The sequence below is a fragment of the Triturus cristatus genome, chromosome 9 (assembly GCF_964204655.1).
Source record: "Triturus cristatus chromosome 9, aTriCri1.1, whole genome shotgun sequence".
NCBI lineage: Eukaryota > Metazoa > Chordata > Amphibia > Caudata > Salamandridae > Triturus > Triturus cristatus.
The window spans coordinates 318,969,462-318,991,534 of NC_140592.1; the positions used below are offsets into that span (position 1 = coordinate 318,969,462).

The following is a 22,073-nucleotide window of genomic DNA, read 5'->3' on the forward strand; positions in this document are numbered from 1 at the left end:
AGGTTGCGGATACGCCCTCTCCAGGAGGAGCTGGACTTGCAGTGGGTCCAAGTCGACGTATCCTTCGAAGACAAGATCTTCGTTACAGTGTCCATGTGGGACGCCGCATTATGGTGGATAAACGAGGAAAATATTTCTCAGGGTCCCTCCTTCAGCATCACCTCAGATAATGACTACAGACGTCTCGCTGGAGGGCTGGGGAGGGGTCTTGCAAGACCTTCATGTAAGCGGGCGTTGGCTACCCCAACATAGTCTTCTACATATCAATCTGCTGGAGATCGGAGCGATTTCGCCAGGCCTTGCAGGCTTTTCTTCCACGGATACAGCAGTCTGCAATTCTAGTACGTACAGACAATACTACGGCCATGCATTACATAAACAAGGGTGGTGGCACCAGATCTCGTCTTTTGTCACAAGAAGCCCAGACAATTTGGGAATGGGCTATCCAGCAGGAACTATCACTCAAAGCGGAGCACCTTCCAGGCGTTCTCATTGAGAGGGTGGACACGCTGAGCAGACTGAAATCAGTCAGCCACGAATGGGAACTAGACCAGTCGACTCAAAGGTTTTTCGCCTATGGGGCAGGCCTTCCATAGACCTCTTTGCCACACCAGAGAACAAGAAATGCCGATTTTGCGCAAGCAGGCTTCACCATCCGGGATCATTGGGGAATGCACTTTCAATGGCCTGGTCAGGCGCATTTGTTTATGCTTCATCCCCCCCCCCCTCCCCCCCCAACCTCATTCTGCTGATCCCCAGGCTTCTCAGGAAGCTCAAGGCGGAAGCTTGCAAGAGGATTTTGATAGCTCCTGCGAGGCCCCGGCAGTTTTGGTTCACAGAGCTGCATCTCCTTTCCCTGGACCATCCAATTCCGTTGCAGCCGTTTCTTTCGCTGCTGACAATGTCCCAGGGCCAAGTCTGGCACCCGGATCCTCAATCCCTGCAGTTGTCGGCATGGCTCCTGAGACCCAAGAGTTTCTTGGTTTGACCCTTTCAGCAGAATGTAGAGATGTACTTTCTCAGGCACGAGTCCCAAGTACCAACAAGACATACCGGTTAAAGTGGAAGCGTTTCTGTATTTGGTGCCAATGAGAGGCTATCAATCCTCTTTCTTCTCAACCACATGAAGTTCTTCCTTACATTCTTTCATTAGGGAAATCAGGGCTGTCTCACTCATCCATCAAAGTTCATCTTGCCGCCATCTCTTGCTTCAGACGCACATCTTCTAGTCCTTCCCTCTGGTCGGCAAGGATAATTTAAACAGTTTCTCAAGGGCCTTTTCTGAGTCTTCCCTCCAGTCAAGCCTCCGCCTCCTCTTTGGCACCTTAACTTGGTTCTCACTCAGCTCATGAAGCATCCCTTTGAAGCTATTCACCGGGCGGATTTGAAATTCCTCTCCTGGAAGGGGGATCTTCTGCTAGCCTTGACTTCGGTTAGGAGGTTAATTACAGGCTCTCACCATCCAGGAACCTTTTCTCCAATTTAAAAAGGGGACAGTGATACTCCGTACCAACCCAAAGTTCATACCGAAAGTGCCCTCAGACTTTCATTTGAATTAGCCGGTCATACACCAAACTTTCTTCCCTCAACCTACTATTCCGGCTGAAAAAGCACTCCACTCTGGGCATTCAGAGGTGCTTAAAATGTTATCTTCAACGTACTAAAGACTTCAGGAAGTCTTCTAAACTATTTGTGTCTTTTATGGTCCCTCGTAATGGGTTTCCCCTTTCCAAGCAGGGGATTGCTAGTTGGATTACCAGCGCTATCCACTATTGTCACAGTGCAGCGGGCAAGCCCCTAGAGGGTCGGGTCCATGCTCACTCCACGAGGGCAATTTCTTCTTCGACAGCCCTCTATGCTGGAGTTCCTATCCAGGAGATCTGCAGGGCAGCGACCGGGAGTAGTACTCACACATTTACAAGACATTACTGCCTGGACTCTTCAACGCAGAAGGACACAGTAGTGGGCCAGGCAGTCCTGAGGAACCTCTTTCATGAAGTGGTGAGCTTTCCCTTTCTTACCTCCTTCCAATTTTTCTGCTTATGCTCTTTGCACATATTTGAAGTTAATTTGCTTGCTTCTTCCTGTTTTCCTTATGTTTACAAATGTGTTTAATTTCCATTGACTTTTGATGTTAATGCCTATAATGGATGAATAAGGAATCAAGATTCAAAAAATGTACTCATAACTGCTAGCTACTCTGATTCAAGCATGGGAATCTATGAAAGCGCCGAATGAAGCTCCTTTCGGCGTGCATGTCCAGGTCAGCGCCGTGTCAGTCCCACCGCCTCCGTCTCTGACATAGTCCTTCTCCCAAGCCGCAAGGGCATCGCTCACTGGTTGGTAAGTGTCGCAGTCTGTCTCAGAGGCCCGGACCCCGGCCTGTTGGGGGCGTGGGTTCTCCGCGGGTGGTGCTGCCCTGTGCGTAGCCATCCTAGCGGCCGTTCCCCAGCGCAGAGGCGACCAGAGCCCAGATGGAGGCCTATGCGGCTGCCTTCCTTCGCCCCCTTCTCTTCCTGGGACTTCTGCGGATCCCTTGCCGCGTGCAGGGTCTTCTGCGGCGTCGCCGGTGGCTCCAGCCCCGGCGCCGACAGGTTCAGAGGATGTGGGGCCGTCGTGGTGTGGACCTTTGGGGTTCCCTCCTTCGGACCTGGGCGCCACTGCCTCGCCACAAATCCCCGCAGGGTCCCTGTGGTGTTGCGGCGAGGTTGCTGGGCCTCGGGGCGTGTCCTCATGTCCCCCTCGGTCCTCTGGGCAGGCGGCGGCCTTGGCCAAGGTGACGCGGCTCAGGCGCCGGCGGCTGCTGGCCCTGGCTGCGCCGCAGGGGCCGGCTAGAGGTAGGTGCGTGTCCCCGGGCCTCCCTCGACCCTCCACGCAGGCGGTTACTTTCGGTGACGTTCCTTAGCCGCCCCGACCCTGCTCTGATCTCCTGTGCCACGTGTTGTGGCGGAGGTCGGTCCCTTCAGCGCCGGTCGACGTTGACCTGACACCAGACGTGGACTCTACGGCGCCGGGCCGGCGTCGGGTAGTTGAGTCGTCTTCGGACGCCCCCTCTTCTCCAGAGGTTCGTTGGTTGTTGGTTTAATCTTCCCCGGAGACGGGTCACCGCGTAATGGAGTTTTCCCCGGCGTCTTCCAAGGACGGCTCGTCGCTGCACCCGCAGTGTTCCCCAGAAGGTTCCCCATTCCTAGGCCCCCCCTCCTCCTTTCCGGTCTTGGCCTTTCCTTCCTCCGGTTGGCCTGGGGGACGGCCACATTAGCTTGCAACCATCGCCCACCGAATAACTGCTTTCCCCCCCACGGGGCCCTACGGAGGCCGGTGCTGCCTTCGCTCGGGCTGTTTACACAGAGGCGGGGATCTTGCGCATTGGCGATCCATCTGCCCATTTCCCCACGGATCATCTTTTGGAGGTCCTCCATCAGGGTTATGGGGGTCGGGAGCTGCTTCTTCCCTTTGAGGCTCCGCTCCACACGTCTCTTTTGGGGGCTTGAGGGCGGCCCGCCACAGGGGATCCGGTGCCCCAGCCACTTCTGCACCTTCCTGCGCCGCATGACCCAATCTGTCTTTCCCTTCACCCCTCTACCAGGGGTCCTCTTTTATAGACTGCTTTTCCCTCCCTACCATCGGTGTTGTCTCCCCCGTCACAGGAGGCCTGCTGGCTAGATTCTTGGGGACGCAATATCTTTGCCTCCACCAGCGCAGCTTTGCAGGCCCTTAACACTCCTTGTGTTTTGGCAAGGGCCATTTCTTGCTTGTGGGACTCGGCTGAGTCCCTTATGTCTGCCGCTTCTCAGGAGGATGCCTGCGTTGATCTCCGGCACCATGTGTTGGATGGCCGGGAGCTGGCGGCCTTTATTCTTCGCTCGGCTCTGGATGTTTCGGACGTGCTTGGTCGTACCATGGCTTCTACGGTGGCCCTTCTGCGACATGACTGGCTCCGGGATAGTGTGTTCCCAGAGAATGTGAGGGAATGGTTGGTGGACCTTCCTTTTGATGGCACTCTTTTGTTCCATGCCCCTGCGGACTCTGCCATTCAGAGGTTTCTTGCGGGGCTTCGTCCTCCTCCTCCTCCTCCTCCTCAGTGACCTGTGTGATGGTCTGTGTCTTGGGAGGTGTCCTTCCGCTGTTTTCCTGGGGCCTTGTAACGCGTTGCCCCGGTTGTGTGTTTTGTGTGGTTCATGTGCCTTCCGATCCTTTTGTTAGGACTTTGGTGCTGTTGGCTGCTGGTCCAGCCCTGTTTTGACTTGTGGTTTGACTGTTGTGAGCCGTGTGGGCCCTGAGATTAGGCCTTCTGTATTTTCTTTCTTGGCTGATTGACAAGCCGTCTGCGGTTTTCTCCGTGGGTCTTTTTGTTTGTCCTCTGCTGCAGATACATTTCCCTAAGAGGGTTCCCATGTTCTGGGACGTAACATGCCCTATGTGGGGTAATGGTAGCTATTATATAGCTTTATTGTGTGCTGGGGAGTTGTGGTCGCACTTCGGGTGTCTGCTCTCCGTGGCGTCGCGGTATATCGCAGGTGCGATATTCTTGCTGTTTGTTTTGGAGTGGCTTGCATTGTGCCCTGGTCAGTCCTTCTCCTGGGTCATTGTGTCGCTAGTCTGGTCTGGCCTTCTGTCGGTGGCATCGCGTTGTAGCGGTTTTGCCCTTCTGTCCGACTTGGTCCTCTGTTTAGTGTTCGGGGGGGGGACTGGATTCCCTGCTTTTTGTGTTCTGGTGGGCGGCTTGGGCCACCCTCTGTCTTTTCTTTGTTTCTCTTCTTTGTTTCTCTTCTTTCTCTTCTCTCTTTCTTTCTCTTCTCTCTTTCTTTCTTTCTTTCTTTCTTTCTTTCTTTCTTTCTTTCTTGTTCCACTTCTTTTGTGGATCAGCGTGTGCCGGCCCCTCCCTTGGGACGTGTCCTGGCCTCCGCCTTCGGCTGGGGTCTGACTTGTCCTGGGTGCACCGTTCAGGGTGCTGTTTGCTCCTAGCTATGCATGCCGGTTCGGGCCTGTTTGTTCTCATACGCCAGTGTGACCTTTGTTATACTCCCTTGTGCCTTTCTCTTCCGTCTGCGCTTTTGGCGGTGGTGCCGTCCCTGCCTTGTCCGTTGCTTGCGGCTACGGTGTGTTCGGCTGTTTTCTGTCACGGTGTGTGTGTTCTTCAGTGGGTCCTGCCTCCGGTTCTGCCTCTTTCCCCTGGGGTCTGAGATGGTCCTTGTGTTCTTTGAGGCTTTTCGGGTGCTGTCTGCGCCTGCGGGGTGTAGGGCAGCCTCCCTTGGTTGGGCTTAGGTTATCCTTGCCTTTCCCTTCTTGTCCCTGTGACCTGTCCCCTGCTGGGGCCCTGTGTCTCTCCTGGTGGGGAGGCTCTCTCGCAGACCCTCCTCCCTTCTGGGTATGGCTAGGGTATCTATTCTACGTTAAGGAATCTTCGGCTAGTAGTCTCTATCAGATGTACAAGTTACTTGCCTTCGGTAACAATGTATCTGGTAGAGACGATTCTAGCTGCAGATTCCTTCATGATCCGTCCTTCCTCCCTGTTCTGCGAGGACCCTCCGCTTGGGTTTCTGCGGTCGCCTCCCTCTGGGTGGCTAGTCTTCTGTGGATGTCTTCTTCATTTGCTTTTGGTCAGTCATCCCTCCGGATGGTTTTTCTCTGGCGTGAGAGCCTTCTTTTGCTCTTTCGCTCTGCTGTTGGAGTTTCTGCTCCTCACCTGGTCCTCTTCGTTGGGGGTTCTTTTGCCTGTCCTTTGACCTACTCCTTTCGGTGGTTATGGCCCTCATTGGCACTGTCTGCGGATGGTTTACCTATCCTTTGCCCTCCTACTCCTTTCAGGCGGTGTGGCCATCCTTGGCAGTGTAGTTTGGGGGTGGATTGCTGTTGCTCCCCTGTTCCGGGCTTGTGGACCTTTCCTTTGTGGTGGTGGTTGCAGTCCCTCTCTCTTTCAGTCATGGCGCTTTCACATGCTTGTGCCTCTAGGGTGGCTCTCGCCTTGGCTTGGGAGGTGGTTCAACGGAGTGGTGCTTGTGCTTTTCTTGCTCGGGCTTTGCTGCTCTAACCTTCTGGTACTTTACTGCCACCTGGTGCTCACGCGTGGGGATAATTCTACGTTAAGGAATCTGCGGCTAGAATCTTCTCTACCAGATACATCATTACCGAAGGTTAGTAACTTGTACATTACTACGATCGGGGATATGTTTTCTGAAGGTACAGTCAAAACACTAGAGGAGGTGGAGTCTGACGACCGACACCACACCACGGTGGACAGATTCCAGTTTTGTAGGCTGAGGCACTCATTAAAAGAGATCTTGGGCAGTGGCCTTGTAGAGCCGCCGGAAATGGCTGCCCTCACTTGCCTGATTAGAACTGATTCTCCGTCCCGCATGATCTCCAGGCTTTACAAAGAGGCGCAGGGTTACCGGGCTAAAAACTACACGAAGTACAGATTGGCGTGGCAGGCAGATCTGGGCATAGAAATAGATGATATGACGTGGAAATACTGCTGCGAGAGCACGAAACGCACCTCTTTAATGGCTGGCACAGGCTGATCCATTTTAAATTCTAAACAGAGTGTATTACACACCCGAAAGGTTGCACAGATATGGGCTGAGAGATTCCGCTGCATGCGAGCGCTGTGGTCCTAGTGAGGCAGATTTATTCCACTTAGCTTGGCTACGTCCAGAGATAGCTGCCTTCCGGCGCCCAGATATTCAAGTCCCTGGGGATATTGCGGATACACCACTTGCTCATGACCCTATATTGGCCTTGTTGGGGTATTCCAAGCAGCTTCCCAAAGCTCTTGGATGGTTGGTCGACATGGGGCTACTGATAGCGAGGCGCAGAGTAGCGGTTTGCTGGTTCCGGGGTCTGACTCCCACTGTAGCTAGTTGGTCTAAGGATATGTTATATTGCTGCACTCGTACAGAGAATTATAGTGAACTCCTTCCACAGCGTAATCGCCCTAAAAATTTTGGGGAATTGTATAGTAAGTACCAGGCTAGGACTGAAAATGATGTAAGCTGTGCTGACTCCTCTGCCCAACAGTAAGATGGGGTAGGACGGGCTGGGTACCTGGGAATGACGTCTGCACTCACCGCATATGGTTCCGTGCTTAAACCTGTCAAGATATGGTTTTGTAGCTCAGGCTCACTGTCTTGGTGAATATAGTGCTGAGGATACTCTTTGGAACTATACGCAATTTCTCTTTTTTGCAGGTCATGCTGTTGTGGACAACACATCGCAGTCTCGCTTTGTAACACTGCTTATGCTATGATCAGATGCTAGTGTATGATGCTATATGATTTATTTGTAATTTCTGAAATGAGCCTCTGCACTCTGTTGTTTCCCTTTTTTCTTTGTAAACTTTCAATAAAGTTTTAAACAAAAAAAGGCATGTGGAGTTATCCATGGTGTGACAATGCCACTGCGCATGTACTTGAAGGGTATGTGCCTCAGCTCTCTATTTTTGCATGGTTTCTAGTACCATCCATGTAATGGTGGCATTCCAAATGTGAATGAGGGAACTCGCAGACCACGAATAAACTTTACTAACACCACTATGTAACGTTTTGAAAGCGTTTACATTTCAAATTGATATGCCACATTCTGTGTCAGTAACTAAGTTTTGTTACACTTACCAAGAAAGGTTTGTTTTACCTGAAATCAAATCATTTAAAAAGTTGAATTTCGTCTTCATGCCCAAGGACGTAAACAACAAGATATTATTTTGTTTTTCCACAGCATATTCCACTGTCGCCGTTGACTGGGATTCTGAAATCAAGAAGCTTTACTTTGATGATCAGGAGGCAGAGGTTAGTATTTCTGTTGTTGTGCACAGTTGCTTTGTGGATGGTTAGGAAACTCTGTTCATTAGCACAAGGACCACAGTGTTAAGAGGTGCATGTTTGTTCATTCTATGCGCTTGTCTTCAGCTTTGATAAATTCCTTTTTTTGCTTGCCCTCGCACACCCGCTTAGGACTTGTAAACTACTTTTACTATGAACACTTGCTTACAGTGTTTTTTAGTTTCAGAGAGAAGTTCCTTTGTAAAGTGGGTTTACCTTCATAAACATTTTGCAGAACATTGTATTTTTAGGCTAAATCTCACAGAAAATATGCTCTGTGGTGACTGTTTCTACTGCCCTCTTCCTATCACTGTTGTAAATGTTTATAACAGCATTTGCAAAGCTTATTTAAAGTTCCACTATTAAATGTATCAGGTTTTCAAGAATATGAACAATAACCTCTTTCCCATTGTCAAAGAACCATTAAAAAAAAAACAAATCTAAGCAACCAAAACTTTGCATTTTGTCAGCTGGTATTAGCCTCATATTGGCTTGTGAACCCCAAACTACTCTTCTCACTTGTCCTTAATAAATGACATTGATCCATACTCCTGTCTGGTTAAATTTTTGCATAGATTTCTTTCCTCAGGAATCTGAGTGAGTAATCAACTAGAAAAGAGTTAAACCCTTTATTGCTATTGCCACCAAGATGCTTGATCTGTTGTTCAGATTTTAATCTGCTACACATTGGTTCCTGAATTATCCCCAACATCATAAGTTAGAATTTGATTTTGGATTTAAGTGACATTTGCAGTTAACCATCGAAAAAGGCGCAAGTCGAAACTCTACGACAATCCACTGTAAGATATTTCACTTTACAACACTACATTGTGCCCACTTCGCTGTAAGTTACTACACTCTTAACGCCACTACACTGAAGATTATTCCACTCAATTCTACTATACGCTACTGCACGGTATGCCGGTCCACTATATGCTACTCCACTATACGGCACTTCACTGTACCTTATTAAACTCTACCATACTCCAGTGTACACTACTAAGCTGTGCGGAACTCAAGTGTACGCCACTCCAGTCACCTCCACTCCACTATTTGACTTTACTCTACTACACTGTACTCCACTCTACAGAAGTCCACTTTACACTGTTTAAATGGATTCCACTCCACTGTATATCACTGCACTCTATGGCACTTTAGTCTACGGTATTCCACTTTACGCCTCTCCACTTACTCTACTGTACGCCACTGCAGTATATGCTATTTTACTATGCGATAGTTCAAAATATGACCCTTCACTGTACAAAACCGCAGTCTGTGCCACTCTACTGTACACCATACACTGTATGCCAGTACACTATATAATATTGAGAGTATGCAGCTCCACTGTACCTCGCTGCACTGTATGCTATGCTCTATACCACGTAAGTGTACTCTACTCCAGTTTGTCACTTTACTATACGCCGCTCCATTGTACAACATTCTATCTGACTTGTCTGTACACCACTCCACTGTATTCAACTTCACTCTGCTGCATGCCATTACAGTGTACGCCACTCCAGTCTACCTCATTCCACTCGACTCCACTGTACAACACTATACAGAACCACAGGACACTTTTAACACTACCCCCCACTTAATTACACTCCACTGGAGAACAGTAAACTGTATGATTTCAATTTTTTTTTTAACATTATAGAACTCATTGAAATTCCCCCCCAAAAAACGAACTAAGGTTAAAGATAAGTTAAAGTTAGGAAAACTTTGTTTGGTATAGAAACCCAACTTAAACTGCACAAACATTAGCCATATGAAAGTATACTTCTCTCTTACATTTATGAATTATGCACTACTTGCGCATTAATTTATTTCTTTTTGTCACAAAGCCAAAATAAACTACACAAATATTAGAAATTCTAAACTTAGTTATGTTAAAATTTACCATTTACGCACCACTTTGAAATTACTTTAAATTATATGTATTACTCCCATTTATACTTACACACCACCTTTCAAACAATATAACTTTTGCACCTCCGTACACAATCTTGTTACCTCACTCGCTACACTACATTAACAATAACTTACCACTGTACTATACACTGTGTTCTGCCCAATCAGTTAATTTTAGAGGTTAGAAGTGTTATAATCAAATGATTTTACTTGCTATAACTTAACTAATATTCAGGGGTATAGGTAGTAATGGGTCTTTAACTTCGCTGCGCCAGTCATAGTATTTTGACACGTATGGCTCCAAACTGGGGTGGTGTGAAAGCAAAAGAATGATGGATTAAACCCAGGCCCGTTGGCTGAGGGGGAATGTTTGCATTGTTCTGCATTCCGTTCATCATTTGTTCCTTTTGCTGTTGTCGCCCTAAGTGGGAAGGGTGAGCCCAGATGAAGGTCCCGTATTTACTGCGCCACTGGATTCAAGCTAGCCTTGCTGATGAGGGGCGATGCCCCGAAACCGGTCCCAGGATGCTTGTTTCCTGTCCAGGGAGGACCTAATTTGGCAGTTCGGGCTGGACTGTTCCCGTAAGAAACAGGATCAAGACCGATTTGCATATGAATGGGGTGGTGGTGTGAGCAAAAGAACGGTGGGTTAAACCCAGATCCTTGTGACTGGGGTGCATGTTTTCATTGTTCAGCATTCAGTCGATCATTTGTAGGTAGAAAGAGAATGGTCTTTTTGGGTCCAGATGGTTGGGATGTTTTTCCTTGGAAGGATGCGGAATAGCATTTTGACCAATTGCCCTAGGTGGAAGGGTGTCACTGCTTTAGGCAAAAAAGAAGCCCTAGTGCGGAGCACTACCTTGTCTGGAAAGGTAGTCGGGTAAGGAGGCTGATAAAGTGCCTGCAACCCTCGCACCCTCCTGGGAGAAGTTATTGCCACTAAAAAAGTCTGTCTTGATGGTGAACAGCTGGAGGGGGCCATTGTGCAGCGGCTCAAATGGTGCTCACAGTAGATAAGTGAGGAACAAGTTAAGTTTCCACTGGGGCATGAGAAAAGGTGAGTGGAAATGTGTAAGCCATGTCAGAAATCTGTTTACAATGGGGGACTTGAAAAGTGACGGTTGGTCTGGCATCCGTAGAAAGGCATAAGGACTGAAAGGTAACCCTTTAGAGTGCCCAGAGCAGAGCTCTAATGGGCAAGAAATAGAATGAAAAGGAGGATGTCAGAAAGGGAAGCAGACAGACGATCAATAGACAGTTCTGTACAATATTTACAAACGTTTCGCCATTGGCAGGCGTATATCAACTTATTAGAGGGACGCCCGACTGCCAGAATAACTTTGCATACTTTGGGAGGAAGGTCGAATGCTGTCAATTGTTGACGATAAATCTCCACACAATGGTGGGGGACAGTGGACAGGTTCGGCGGAGGACCTTCCCCTGCTGCTGCAACAGAAGGTCCTTCCGAAGGGGCAGCCTAATCGGAGGATTGATGCTCATCTCCAGAAGCTGGGGATACCAAACTCTGTGCCCAGTCTGGAGCCACAAGGATGACTTGAGACTGGTTGCCTTTGATCTTCTTGAGCACTCTGGACAGGAGTGGTATGGTAGAAAGGCATATAGAAGGCCTGAGCTCCACTCGAAACGAAAAGTGGCACTGAGCAAGAGCCGCATTGGAAACTCCAACACTCAAAACTGCTGACATTGCGCTTTCTTGACAGAGGCACAACGATCTAAACCACGCTCTCCCACCACTGGAAAAAGTCCTTGCACCACCTTCAGATGGAGACACCATTCGTGATTCGCTTGGCCACGACTGCTGAGTTCATCCATACTGGTGTTCTGGGAATCAGCAGGCGTTGAACCACCAGGAATATACCGTTTTTCCAGCCAAGTCCAAAGACGCAGGGTCTCCTGACAAAGGGTCCATGACCCCAACCCGCCGTGTTTTTTGCAGTACCACATGGTGGTGGTGGTGTCCTTGAACTAGCATTCCCTTGAGAGATTGTAAGAAGGCTTTCAGTGCCAATCAGATCGAACAAAGCTCCAACAGGTTGATGTGGCTCCTGGCTTCCGCCGGAGACCAGAGGCCTCTGATATCCACCTCTCCGAGATGGCCGCCCCATCCAAGTAGTGACTCATCTGTCATCACTATAAGATCTGGGTGGGGAAGGGAGAGGGGTCTGTCTGTGACCTGTTCGCAGTTTGTCGGCCACCACTGCAGATCTTGTGCAGTTTCCGCTGAGATCCTGACCTGATTGGTGAGATTCCCCTGATGCTGCTCCCATTGGAACTTCAGGTCCCACTGCAGAGTCCGCATGACCTATCTGACATGATTCACAAGCAGGATGTAGAAGGCCATGAGGCCCAGCAGGCTCAAGACTCCGTCTCACCTTAATTCCAGGATAGAGGTTGAAACATTGGTATCCTAGCTTGAATATCCTGGACTCGCCGTTCAGGAGGATAGGCCCGAAACTGCACCATGCTCAGAATGGCTCAGATGAAAGGGAGCGTCTGGGAAGGAGTCAGGTGTGACTTTTCCTCATTGATAGTGAACACCAGCGGATGCAGGAGGTTCACCGTAGTCTGGAGTTGAGAGACGACTGCCTGAGGCGAGCCTGTCTTAAACAGCCAGTTGTCGAGATAGGGGAAGACTGAAACCCTTTTTCACTGCAGATGATCTGCAACCACTGCCATCACTTTGGTGAGCTCCTGAGGGGCACTGGTGAGGCTGAGTGGGAGCACACTTGGAAGTGCTCTTGACCCATCATAACCCGCAGGTAGCATCGATGAGCAGGCAGGGTGGGAATATTAAAATAGGAATCCTGCAAGTCCAACGCCACCATCCAGTCTCCTGGGCAGACTGAACCTAAGCAAGAGTGAGCATCTTGAACTTCTCTTATCTGAAAGAAACACATTAGTTATAGATTCCTTACCTAAGAATTACCCCCAGGCGTCAGACTGGATCCGGAAAGTTTTTTCGTCAGCAGTACCACTGCGCGTTGGAAGGTGGCGTCGGTTGGCTCCGCGTCAGTCATCGGCGTCGTGGTCCCTGGGATGACGTTGCGGCAGCCACTTAGATGCCGCCCTCGCTCGCTGACGTCCGTTCTTTCTTTTTCCCCGCTAGCCAGCGCAGATCCGGGAAGAGCGGTACCTGTCATTTTTTTACTAACTTTTTTTTTTGAGTCTTCGACTCCGAAAAAGTGCACGAGGGATGCCCGGCTTCAAGGCCTGTGGTTCCTGTCATCCCATGATGCTGGTGACGGATCCGCACCACGTGTGTTTTTTTTTTTTGCCTGGAGCGCGACCACGTTCCCAAGTCGTGCTCCGACTGCCGGTCGATGGCGCAGAAGGCTTTGTGGGAGCGGTCCAGAAAGCTGCTTGAAAACCGGCAGTCGGCTCTGTGCTGTTCGAGGTCCTGGTCGAGAGGGAGGTCGAGGGACCGGTTCCGGAGTGCCCCCACCATTCTGGTTTGAAATCATCAAAGTCTTCGCACTCTGGGTCAGGTAAGTCGAAGCATAAGAAGAAGTCGAAGAAGCATCGTCACTCTTCGACTTCTTGTCGGTCGGCCGATCCGACGAGGCAGGCGGGTGGTGCCCCTCCCGCGGCTCCGCGCACGAAGCCCGAAGAGTCTGCTCAGAGTCGTTCCCCCCCCCCCCCTTCCTTTCCAGCTTCGTACGTGCTACGAGGCGATGCATGCCATCTTTGGGAAACCGACCCCGCCGGCGCGCCATCTGGCCCCGCGGACTCGATTGGGGGGCCTAGGTCGTTGCTGCTGGCGGCTCCGGCCCCGGCGCCGCAGGCCTCTCTTGGATCCAGGCCTGGATCCGCTTCTGACGGCACCACTACCGCGCTCAACACTGGTCAGCCCCCCAGCCGGCGTCAACCCTCTGCCTACATTCCGACATAGACACAGAGCTGGACCGGCGTCGTCTGACGGATCCGGCGCCGGTTGGGGTTTCTATGCCCCTTTTCACTCCTGGGGTCTCTTTTCAACTACAATGGCACTCCGATGATGAGGAGGAGAACTGGGAGGTGACTGTTAGACCTGGTACCATTGGCGTGAGTCTCCCTTCCATTTTTCTGATTGCCTCCACTGTTTTTGATATGTTTTGGTGGTTTAGATGCTTTGGGCACTGTGCCACTGCTATTCAGTGCCACAGTGCAAGTGCTCCCTATGTTAAATTGATGTATTGATTAGTGACTCCATGATTAGGTTATTTAATTTACTTGTCAGACCCTAGTACAGTGCACCATGTGTGCCCACGGCTTGTAAATGAAATGCTGCTGGTGGGCTTGCAGTACTGGTTGTGCCACACATAGAAGCAGCGTGTAAAGAGTGTCTCAGGTCTGCCATTGCAGAGCCTGTGTGCAGTCTGTTACTGCCATGCTGACTGACCAAGTGCACCCACTTGCCAGTCCCTAAACCTTCCCTTTTCTTCATATCAGACACCCCTATGATAGGCCCAAGGTCAGGGTGCATTGTAAGTATAAGGTAGGACATGCCCTGGTGTGCGAGGCATGTCCTAATAGTTAATTACAGCCATTTTCGTTTTTCACTATTGCAAGGCTATCTGTTCCCCATAGACCAGAATGGGCAATTTGATTATTACATCTTATAATCCAAACTGACTCAGGGAACATGGTAGAAATTCAAGTTTAGTATGCCTGAACTCAGAATGATAAAATGCATCTTTTAGTAAAGTTGGTTTTAACATTATTTTTTTGAAAATACCACTTTTAGAAAGTAGGTATTTTCTTGCTTAACTGTCCAAGCCTGCCTCTGCTAGGTTGTGTATCGTGTGTCTGGAGTTTGAGTTACAGGGGCTGGGGGATTTCAGGAGAGAGGATGAGTCAGCACAGGGCTGAATAGGAAGATCTGCATGTAGATGGGTGGGAGGAGTTGCACCTGGGACCTGAATAGAGCTGTGCCTTCCCTCCAGAATGCTGGCTCCACCTCCTGTGGTGCGTCTGATGTCTCTGCCCTGCACTCTGAAAGGAAAGAAGGAGTCTTGTCGTCAAAAGTGCTCCAGGACTGACTAGAACTAGTTTGGACTAGGCAAAGGCCTCTCTGCCTTCAGAGTACAAAGAGAAAAGTAGTATAAATATGGGGACCCAGACCCCAAGACTTTAGATCACTTCTGGAACAACAAGAAGAAACCTCTGCCAAGGAGAAGAACCAAAGGAAGCTGTAGGAGTTGGACTGCCCCCCCCTGCCAGTGTGCTGTGTTGTTGGGTTGGCCTGCAGTGGTGTCTTCATTGCCAAGGAGAGGAGAAGGAACTTTTACAGAACTTTCATCATCTTGCCAAATATTACTCCAAGGGCTAGAACTTTTGATTGCCTCCTGCTGAAGTCTCAATGTCAACAGATTTCACCACCAGCTCCCCTCTGAATTTCCTTGCTGGGAATTCTATCTGCAGCAGCCTGCGTGTCGCTGGGAGCTGGAAGCGCGATGCAACAAGAAGCGTGTCGCCGCAGCAGCTGTAGTCATCGCATCGCCGGAGAAGCGTGCCGCCGCCACATCTCCCAGAAGCGTGCCTTCGTCGCAGCTGTCTGCTGTCGCATCACCGGAGAAGTGCGTCGCAACCAGGAGGGTCGCAGTCGCATCACCGGAGAAGCGTGTCGCGGCTCCAAAGTACAAGCAGCAAGTTACACAACCTCCGTGGGAACCAACTCCGTGGTTGAGTGGGCCAACGGGCGGGCCAGTCCACCAACTCCCCCCACCCGCCTCGTAGCAGCCTCCAAACTCTCCTAGCCGACCTTTCAGGCCCATCAAACACCAGTGGGCAGCAGAATTCGCCATCACTTCCCCCACTGACGCACCATCATGTCGGACAGTTGGGTTTTGCAAACAGTCTGAAGGGGCTACGCCCTTCCCTTAGAGACTACTCCTCCAGCCATGCCACCGAGATACCACCTTATGTCAGAGCATCACCTGGCCCTTCTCCAGCAGGAATTTACGGCTGTCTTGGCCAAGGGAGCACGTTCCTGTCCCAGAAGTAGGTCATGGTTGTTACTCGCACTTCTTTCTGGTCCCCAAGAAGGACAAGGGCCTGCGTCCTATCTTGGACCCCTGGGACATCAGTTGCTTCCTCCGGAAGGAGAAGTTCAAGATGTTGACGCTTGCTCAGGTTTTGTCTGCTCTAGACCCGGAAGACTGGATGGTAGCGTTGGACTTGCAGGACGTTTATTTTCATATTCCCGTCCTTCCGGCCCACCGGCTTTACCTACGGTTCACGTTGGGCCACGAGCACTTTCAGTTTACCGTGCTCCCCTTTGGCCTTACCAGCACCCCTCGGGTGTTCACAAAAGTGATGGCGGTGGTCACAGCTCACCTCGCAGATCAGGGGTTTCAGTCTTCCCCTATCTCGACGACTGGCTGTTGAAGGCGGGTTCGCCCCAGGCAGTCGTCTCCCACCTCTAGACTACGGCTACCTCCTGCATTCGCTGGGGTTCTCCATCAATCTGCCGAAGTCGCACCTGATTCCCTCTCAGAAGCTCATTGAAGCGGTTCTGGACTCAACGTGGTTTCGGGTCTATCCTCCCGAACAGCGAGTCTGGGATATTCGGGCTATGATTCCGATCTTTCAGTCTCTCTCCCGGGTTTCGGTCAGAATGACTCTGAGGCTGCTGCATCCTGCTGGTAAATCATGCCAGGTGGCATATGCGGGCTCTGCAGTGGGACCTGAAGTTCAGTGGTCGCAGCATCAGGGGAATCTGTCCGATTGCGTCCAGGTCTCGGAGTGCACTGCACAACAACTGCAGTGGTGGCTCACGAACCAGGATTGGGTCAATGGCAGATCCCTCTCCCTTCTCCAACCAGACCACACTGTGGTGACAGACGCATCCCTTCTGGGATGGGGCAGCCACATGGGAGAGGCGGAGATCAGAGGCCTCTGGTCCCTGGCGAAGTCCGGGCTTCACATCAACCTTCTGGAGCTCCGGGCAATTGGTATTGCACTGAAAGCATTCCTTCCTTCCCTCGCTCGGTAAAGAGTAGTGTAGGTGTTGACTGACAACACCACTGCCATGTGCTACTGCAACAAACAAGGCGGGGTGGGGTCGTGGACCCTATGTCAAGAGGCCCTCCGCCTCTGGACAAGGCTGGAACATCCGGGCATTTCCCTGGTGGTTCAACACCTGGCAGGTTCTCTGAACACCAGGGCGGACAAACTCAGCTGCAGGTGCATGATGGATCACAAATGGTGTCTTCACTCAGAGGTGGTGCAAGGTCTCTTTCGACAGTGGGGAGAGCCTTAGTTAGATCTATTCGCCAACGAAGAGAACACGCAATGTCAGCAATTCTGTGCGTTGGAATTTCCAAGGCGGCACTCGCTAGGCAACGCTTTTCGTCGCAAGTGGAGTTGCGGTCTGTTGTACCCCTTTCCGCCTATTCCACTTCTGCCCAGAGTGCTGAAGAAGATCAGGCACGACCGGGCCCAAGTCGTTCTTGTGGCTCTGGATTGGGCACGAAGAGTCTGGTATCCAGAGCTGCTCAACATGGCCATCGATCAGACTGCCTCTTCAGGAGGATCTTCTGTCTCAGCAGCAGGGAACGGTCCTCCACCCGAACCTGTCCAGCCTCCACTGCTTTGTGTGGAGATTGAGCGCCGGCAGTTAACGTCTTTCGACCTGCCTCCCGAAGTCTGTGACTTTATCTTGGCAGCCAGGCGTCCCTCCACTAAGACGGTATTCTCCTGCCGGTGGAACAAATTTGTGGCATGGTGCACAGCAAAGGCTGTGGATCCCCTTTCTGCCCCTCTTTCTGTGATGAGCTTGTTCCTTCTCTCTTTAGTCCAGCAGATATCTGCTCTGGGCATAATCAAGGGCTATCTTTCAGCCATCTCTGCCTTCCTTCGGCTGCCAGATCAGCCTTCTCGTTTCAAGTCCCCGTTAGTTAACCGTTTCTTAAAAGGCTTAACACATCTTTTTACTCCAATCCCCTTCATTATGCCTCAGTGGAACTTGAATCGTGTTCTAACTTATTTAATGTGCGCTCCCTTTGAGCCGCTTCATAACTGTCCTTACGTCTCTTGATTCTTAAGACGGCTTTCCTGGTAGCCATCACTTCTGCTAGAAGGATGAGTGAGCTCCAGACCCTTTCTTCAAAGCCTCCTTTCCTGTCTGTTCATCCAGATAAGGTGGTTCTCCGGACCCATCCATCCTTCCTTCCTTCCTAAGGTGGTCACTGCCTTCCACATCGGGCAGACCATTACTTTGCCTACCTTCTTTCCGCATCCTTCGAAGGAGGAAGAGAGGCTCCACCGTTTGGACCCAAAACGTGCGCTCTCCTACTATCTGAATCGCACAACACAGTTCCGGGTGGATAATCAGCTTTTTGTTGGATACGTGGTCGCAACGAAGGGTCGGGCCGTACACAAACGCACCATTTCTCGATGGGTCGTGTTTTGTATTAAGGCTTGTTAATCTCTGACTAAAAAGGAGTCTCTAGTCGGGCTACGCACCCATTCCACCAGGGTGTCGGCAGCCACTACTGCCTTGGAGAGAGGAGTTCCTCTAATTGACATCTGTCAGGCGGCCACATGGGCATTGCTGCACACATTCACCAAACACTACTGTCTGGACAGCCAAGTCCGGAGAGACTGCTTCTTTGGCGTTCTGTTATCCAGGACTTTCTGGTGTGATCTTGGTTTGCAGACCAACCACCAGGGTTGGTATTGCTGGGGTATCTATTCTAAGTTAAGGAAACTATAACTAATGTGTTTCTTTCAGATGCACAAGTTACTTACCTTCGGTAACAATATATCTGTAAGAAACATTAGTTAGTTATAGATTCCTTACCGCCCCACGCATCCTCCTCGTTCTGCAAACTGATTTCTAGGGTTAAGGACATCGTTTCAGGGCCCTAGTTTTGTGCACCAGTGGTCAGTGTCTTGCATGGCTCTGCATTTCTGGTACGGAAAGTCGTGTAGAGAACTGACGTGAGCGTGCGAGGGCGGCGTCTAAGTAGCTGCCACAACGTCATCCCAGCGACCACGATGCCGACGACTGACGCGGAGCTGACCGACGCCACCTTCTGACGCGCAGAAGTACTGCTGACAAACACTTTTCGGATCCAGTCTGACGCCTGGGGGTAATTCTAAGGTAAGGAATCTATAACTAACTAATGTTTCTTACAGATATATAGTTATCGAAGGTAAGTAACTTGTGCTTCTGAGGAAGTAGTTGAGGGCTCCGAGGTTGAGGGTAGAACAAAGGTCTCTGTCGTTTTTGAGGGCCGGAAAGTAGTGGGAATAGCAACCACAGCCTAATTCTGGCACCGGAACACTCGCTATGGCTCCCTTGGCCAAGAAAGTCGCAACTTCCTCTCAAAGCAAGGCAAGGTGATCCACCCGCCAGCCGATCATATGTAGGAGGCATGGTGGGAGGGGTACTCTCAAAGGGGAGGGCGAGTCACCTTACACCGGGCTGCAAGTAGCTTTAGGGACTGCTTCCTCAAAGCTTTAGGATCGTGGCCCCGCAGACAGAGCACGACTTTGGGTCGTGGTCGCACTCCAGGCACCCCACCTTGCGCGTCTTTGGTGCCTGGAGTCCGACCACGACCCAAAGTCGTGCTCTGTCTGCGGGGCCACGATCCTAAAGCTTTGAGGAAGCAGTCCCTAAAGCTACTTGCAGCCGGTGTAAGGTGACTCGGAGGTCTCGTTCATGTTCTCTGTGGAGAGGAAGGTCTGAGCACTGCTCCGGGAGCTCCATGTGACTGACATGGCGTGGTGACAGGTGCCGCACGGTTGGAATCCTAAGTTCTTTGTAGACATGATCGGTTACCTACACACCAATAAAAAGAAATTGACAAAAGCTTGAAAAAAGTCTTTAAAAAAAATTACAGGATCTACGCTGGCTGGCTGGCTCAGAAAGAAAAGAACTGACGGCCGAGGTGGTGCCTATATAAACAACGCAGACGTCACGATGACTGAGACGACGCTGACAATGTCAAGCGGAGTCTACCAACGGCACCCATTGACGCTCAAGGGTACTGCTCAATAAAAATATTCCAGATCCAGTCTGTAGCCTGAGAAGTTGAAAGGTAAGGAATCTTGATGTCTTTATCAGATACCTTTGGCAAGAGAATGTTCTATTCCACCAGCCTTGCACTGCGGTTAGTGAACACTGTATGCCTTTGGGACCGATATTCCCATACAATCTGGGATTCGGTTGTGCAGGTGTTATGTTATAAAGTTTTTGTATAGTGCCTATCACCGCCGGTCTCTAAGCGCTTAAACAGAAAGAACAAAACATACTGTCACCCCGAAACCCACTGCCATCTCTGATTAGGCCGGAAGTATTGCCTTTTTAAATAGGTACGTCTTCAGTTTCTTCCTAAAGGAAAATAGCTGTGAATCTTCCTTCAGACTGGCCGGTAGCTCATTCCAAAGTTGCGGAAGAATCACCGAAAATGCTCTAGCTCCTTTAGTTTTAAGTTTAAATCTGGATTGAGTCAGATTGGAGGCCTGACCTGAGCGCAAAGTTCTGCCGGGAACATACCTCCTCAGGCGCTGCTTAATGTACTCTGGGGCTTTACCAAAGAGTGCATTATGGGCCACACAGAGACATTTGAACTGAACCCTGAGCTTCACAAGCAGCCAGTGCAGCTTCCAAAGGAGTGGGGTTGCATGTGAGTTTCTCGGTAGAGAAAAAATCAGTCTGGCTGCGTCATTCTGCACGACCTGCAGCTTCCTCAGCAACTTCTGTGGCAGACCAAGATACAGAGCGTCTAGCCTCGAGATGACTGTAGCAGAGACGATGGTTTGTAGGGTGGAGGCTGAAAGAATAGGGGTCAGCTTGCGTAATTGCCTCAACACACCCGTGCAGGAGCCTACCACAGCCGAAACTTGAGGGGCCATGGTAAGATCTGCATCGATCTTTAGACCTAGACTTTTTACCACCGTACCGGGAGTAGGAGTTTTTCCTAATTCTGGGGGCCAGTACAGATCACCCCAAGGATTAGCCTGGTTGGTGAGCACCAGTACCTCCGTTTTCTCAGCATTCACCTTCAAGAGGTTATTGGTCATCCAATTGACCGTGAATCTGAGCAAGTTCCTCACTGATTCCTGAGCCTCCCTTGTTTCTTCCAGCTGCACCAGCAGCTGAGTGTCATCTGCGTAATTAAAGATTTCACAGTTCCTACGCATGAGCTCCTCCATCAGTGGTTGTAGGTAGATGTTAAAAAGTAAGGGGGAGAGTGCGGACCCCTGGGGCACACCCCATGTCACCTCACTAATCCCTGACAGCTGGTCCCCCATCTGAACCCTCTGAGTGCGTCCTGACAGGAAGGATTCTAGCCACTTGAGCGCCTGTCCTTTTATCCCCAGCTTAGCGATACGGTCCAGCAAGATGGTATGGCTGACCGTATCAAATGCCGCCGACAGGTCTGGTAGAATCAGGGTGCATGGCTGTTTCTTGTCTGCCCTTACTCTCAGCTCATCGGTGACCGTAGCCATAACTAGTTCTGTACTATGCTGTGGCCGGAAACCAGCCTGCCTGGCATGGAGTAGATGGTGTTCCTCCAGATAGCTGGCTAAGGTGTTCAGGGCTTGTTTTTCTAAGATCTTACTCAGGAGTGGCAGCTGGGAGATAGGCCTATAGTTTTTCAGTACCTTAACATCGGCTCCCGCTTTCTTGAGGAGTGGGGAGACTCTAGCTTCCTTCAGCTGGGCTGGAAGGTAGCCGGCTTCTAGTGAGGCATTCAGTAAGCTCAGCAACTGAGGCTGAATACCAGGCGAGGCCAATTTAAACATTTTCGGGGGGCAGGGATCTGTGCTAGAGCCTGATTTGACATGGCCGACAAGCTCTGCCAGTCGCTTTTCATCGATATATGGGAAGCTGTTCATGGTCCCAGTTTGCAGCTGACTATCTGGGCAGGATGGCAAAGGCAGTCCAGCTGGGATCGTAGTAATATCCGTCAAGATGTCCTGTACCTTCTGAAGAAAGAAGCCTTGAAAGGTATCGCAATCGGGTTGATCACCCGCAAGACTTTTCTCGCCCAGCTGCGTAAGTTCCCTTAAAATCACAACGGTCTCCCAAGGTGCTGCCTGTGGTCTCGGAGGAGGCCCAAGCCATACTCTCCCAAGCTATTGCTGACTGAAGAGAAGCAGCATAGTTCACCATATGATGTGGAATGGACACAACCAATTTATTTGGTAGAGCAATTTCATCGTCAGTGGCCTTGCTTCACCACATCTGGGTGAGAGCCACTGGCATTTCAGGGTATGTCCAATCCTTGCTTATGGACATGCTCTTTGATGGCTCTCATCGAGCTAGAGCCAGTCCTTGGGCTTGTTTATAGTCCCTCATCATCTGTAGTCCGCCTTCCGCCATTGGGCCCT

At 50.5% G+C, this 22,073-nt stretch overlaps 1 protein-coding gene across 1 annotated transcript in view; it reads left to right on the forward strand.

Annotated features, from left to right (window-relative positions):
- Window positions 1-22,073, forward strand: part of USP4 (ubiquitin specific peptidase 4) — a 776,462-nt gene that overhangs the window by 604,685 nt on the left and 149,704 nt on the right. Inside the window, exon 17 of the mRNA XM_085625029.1 lies at window positions 7,714-7,784. Coding sequence (XP_085481155.1) covers window positions 7,714-7,784 — 71 coding nt within the window. The remainder of the gene's footprint in view (window positions 1-7,713; window positions 7,785-22,073) is intronic.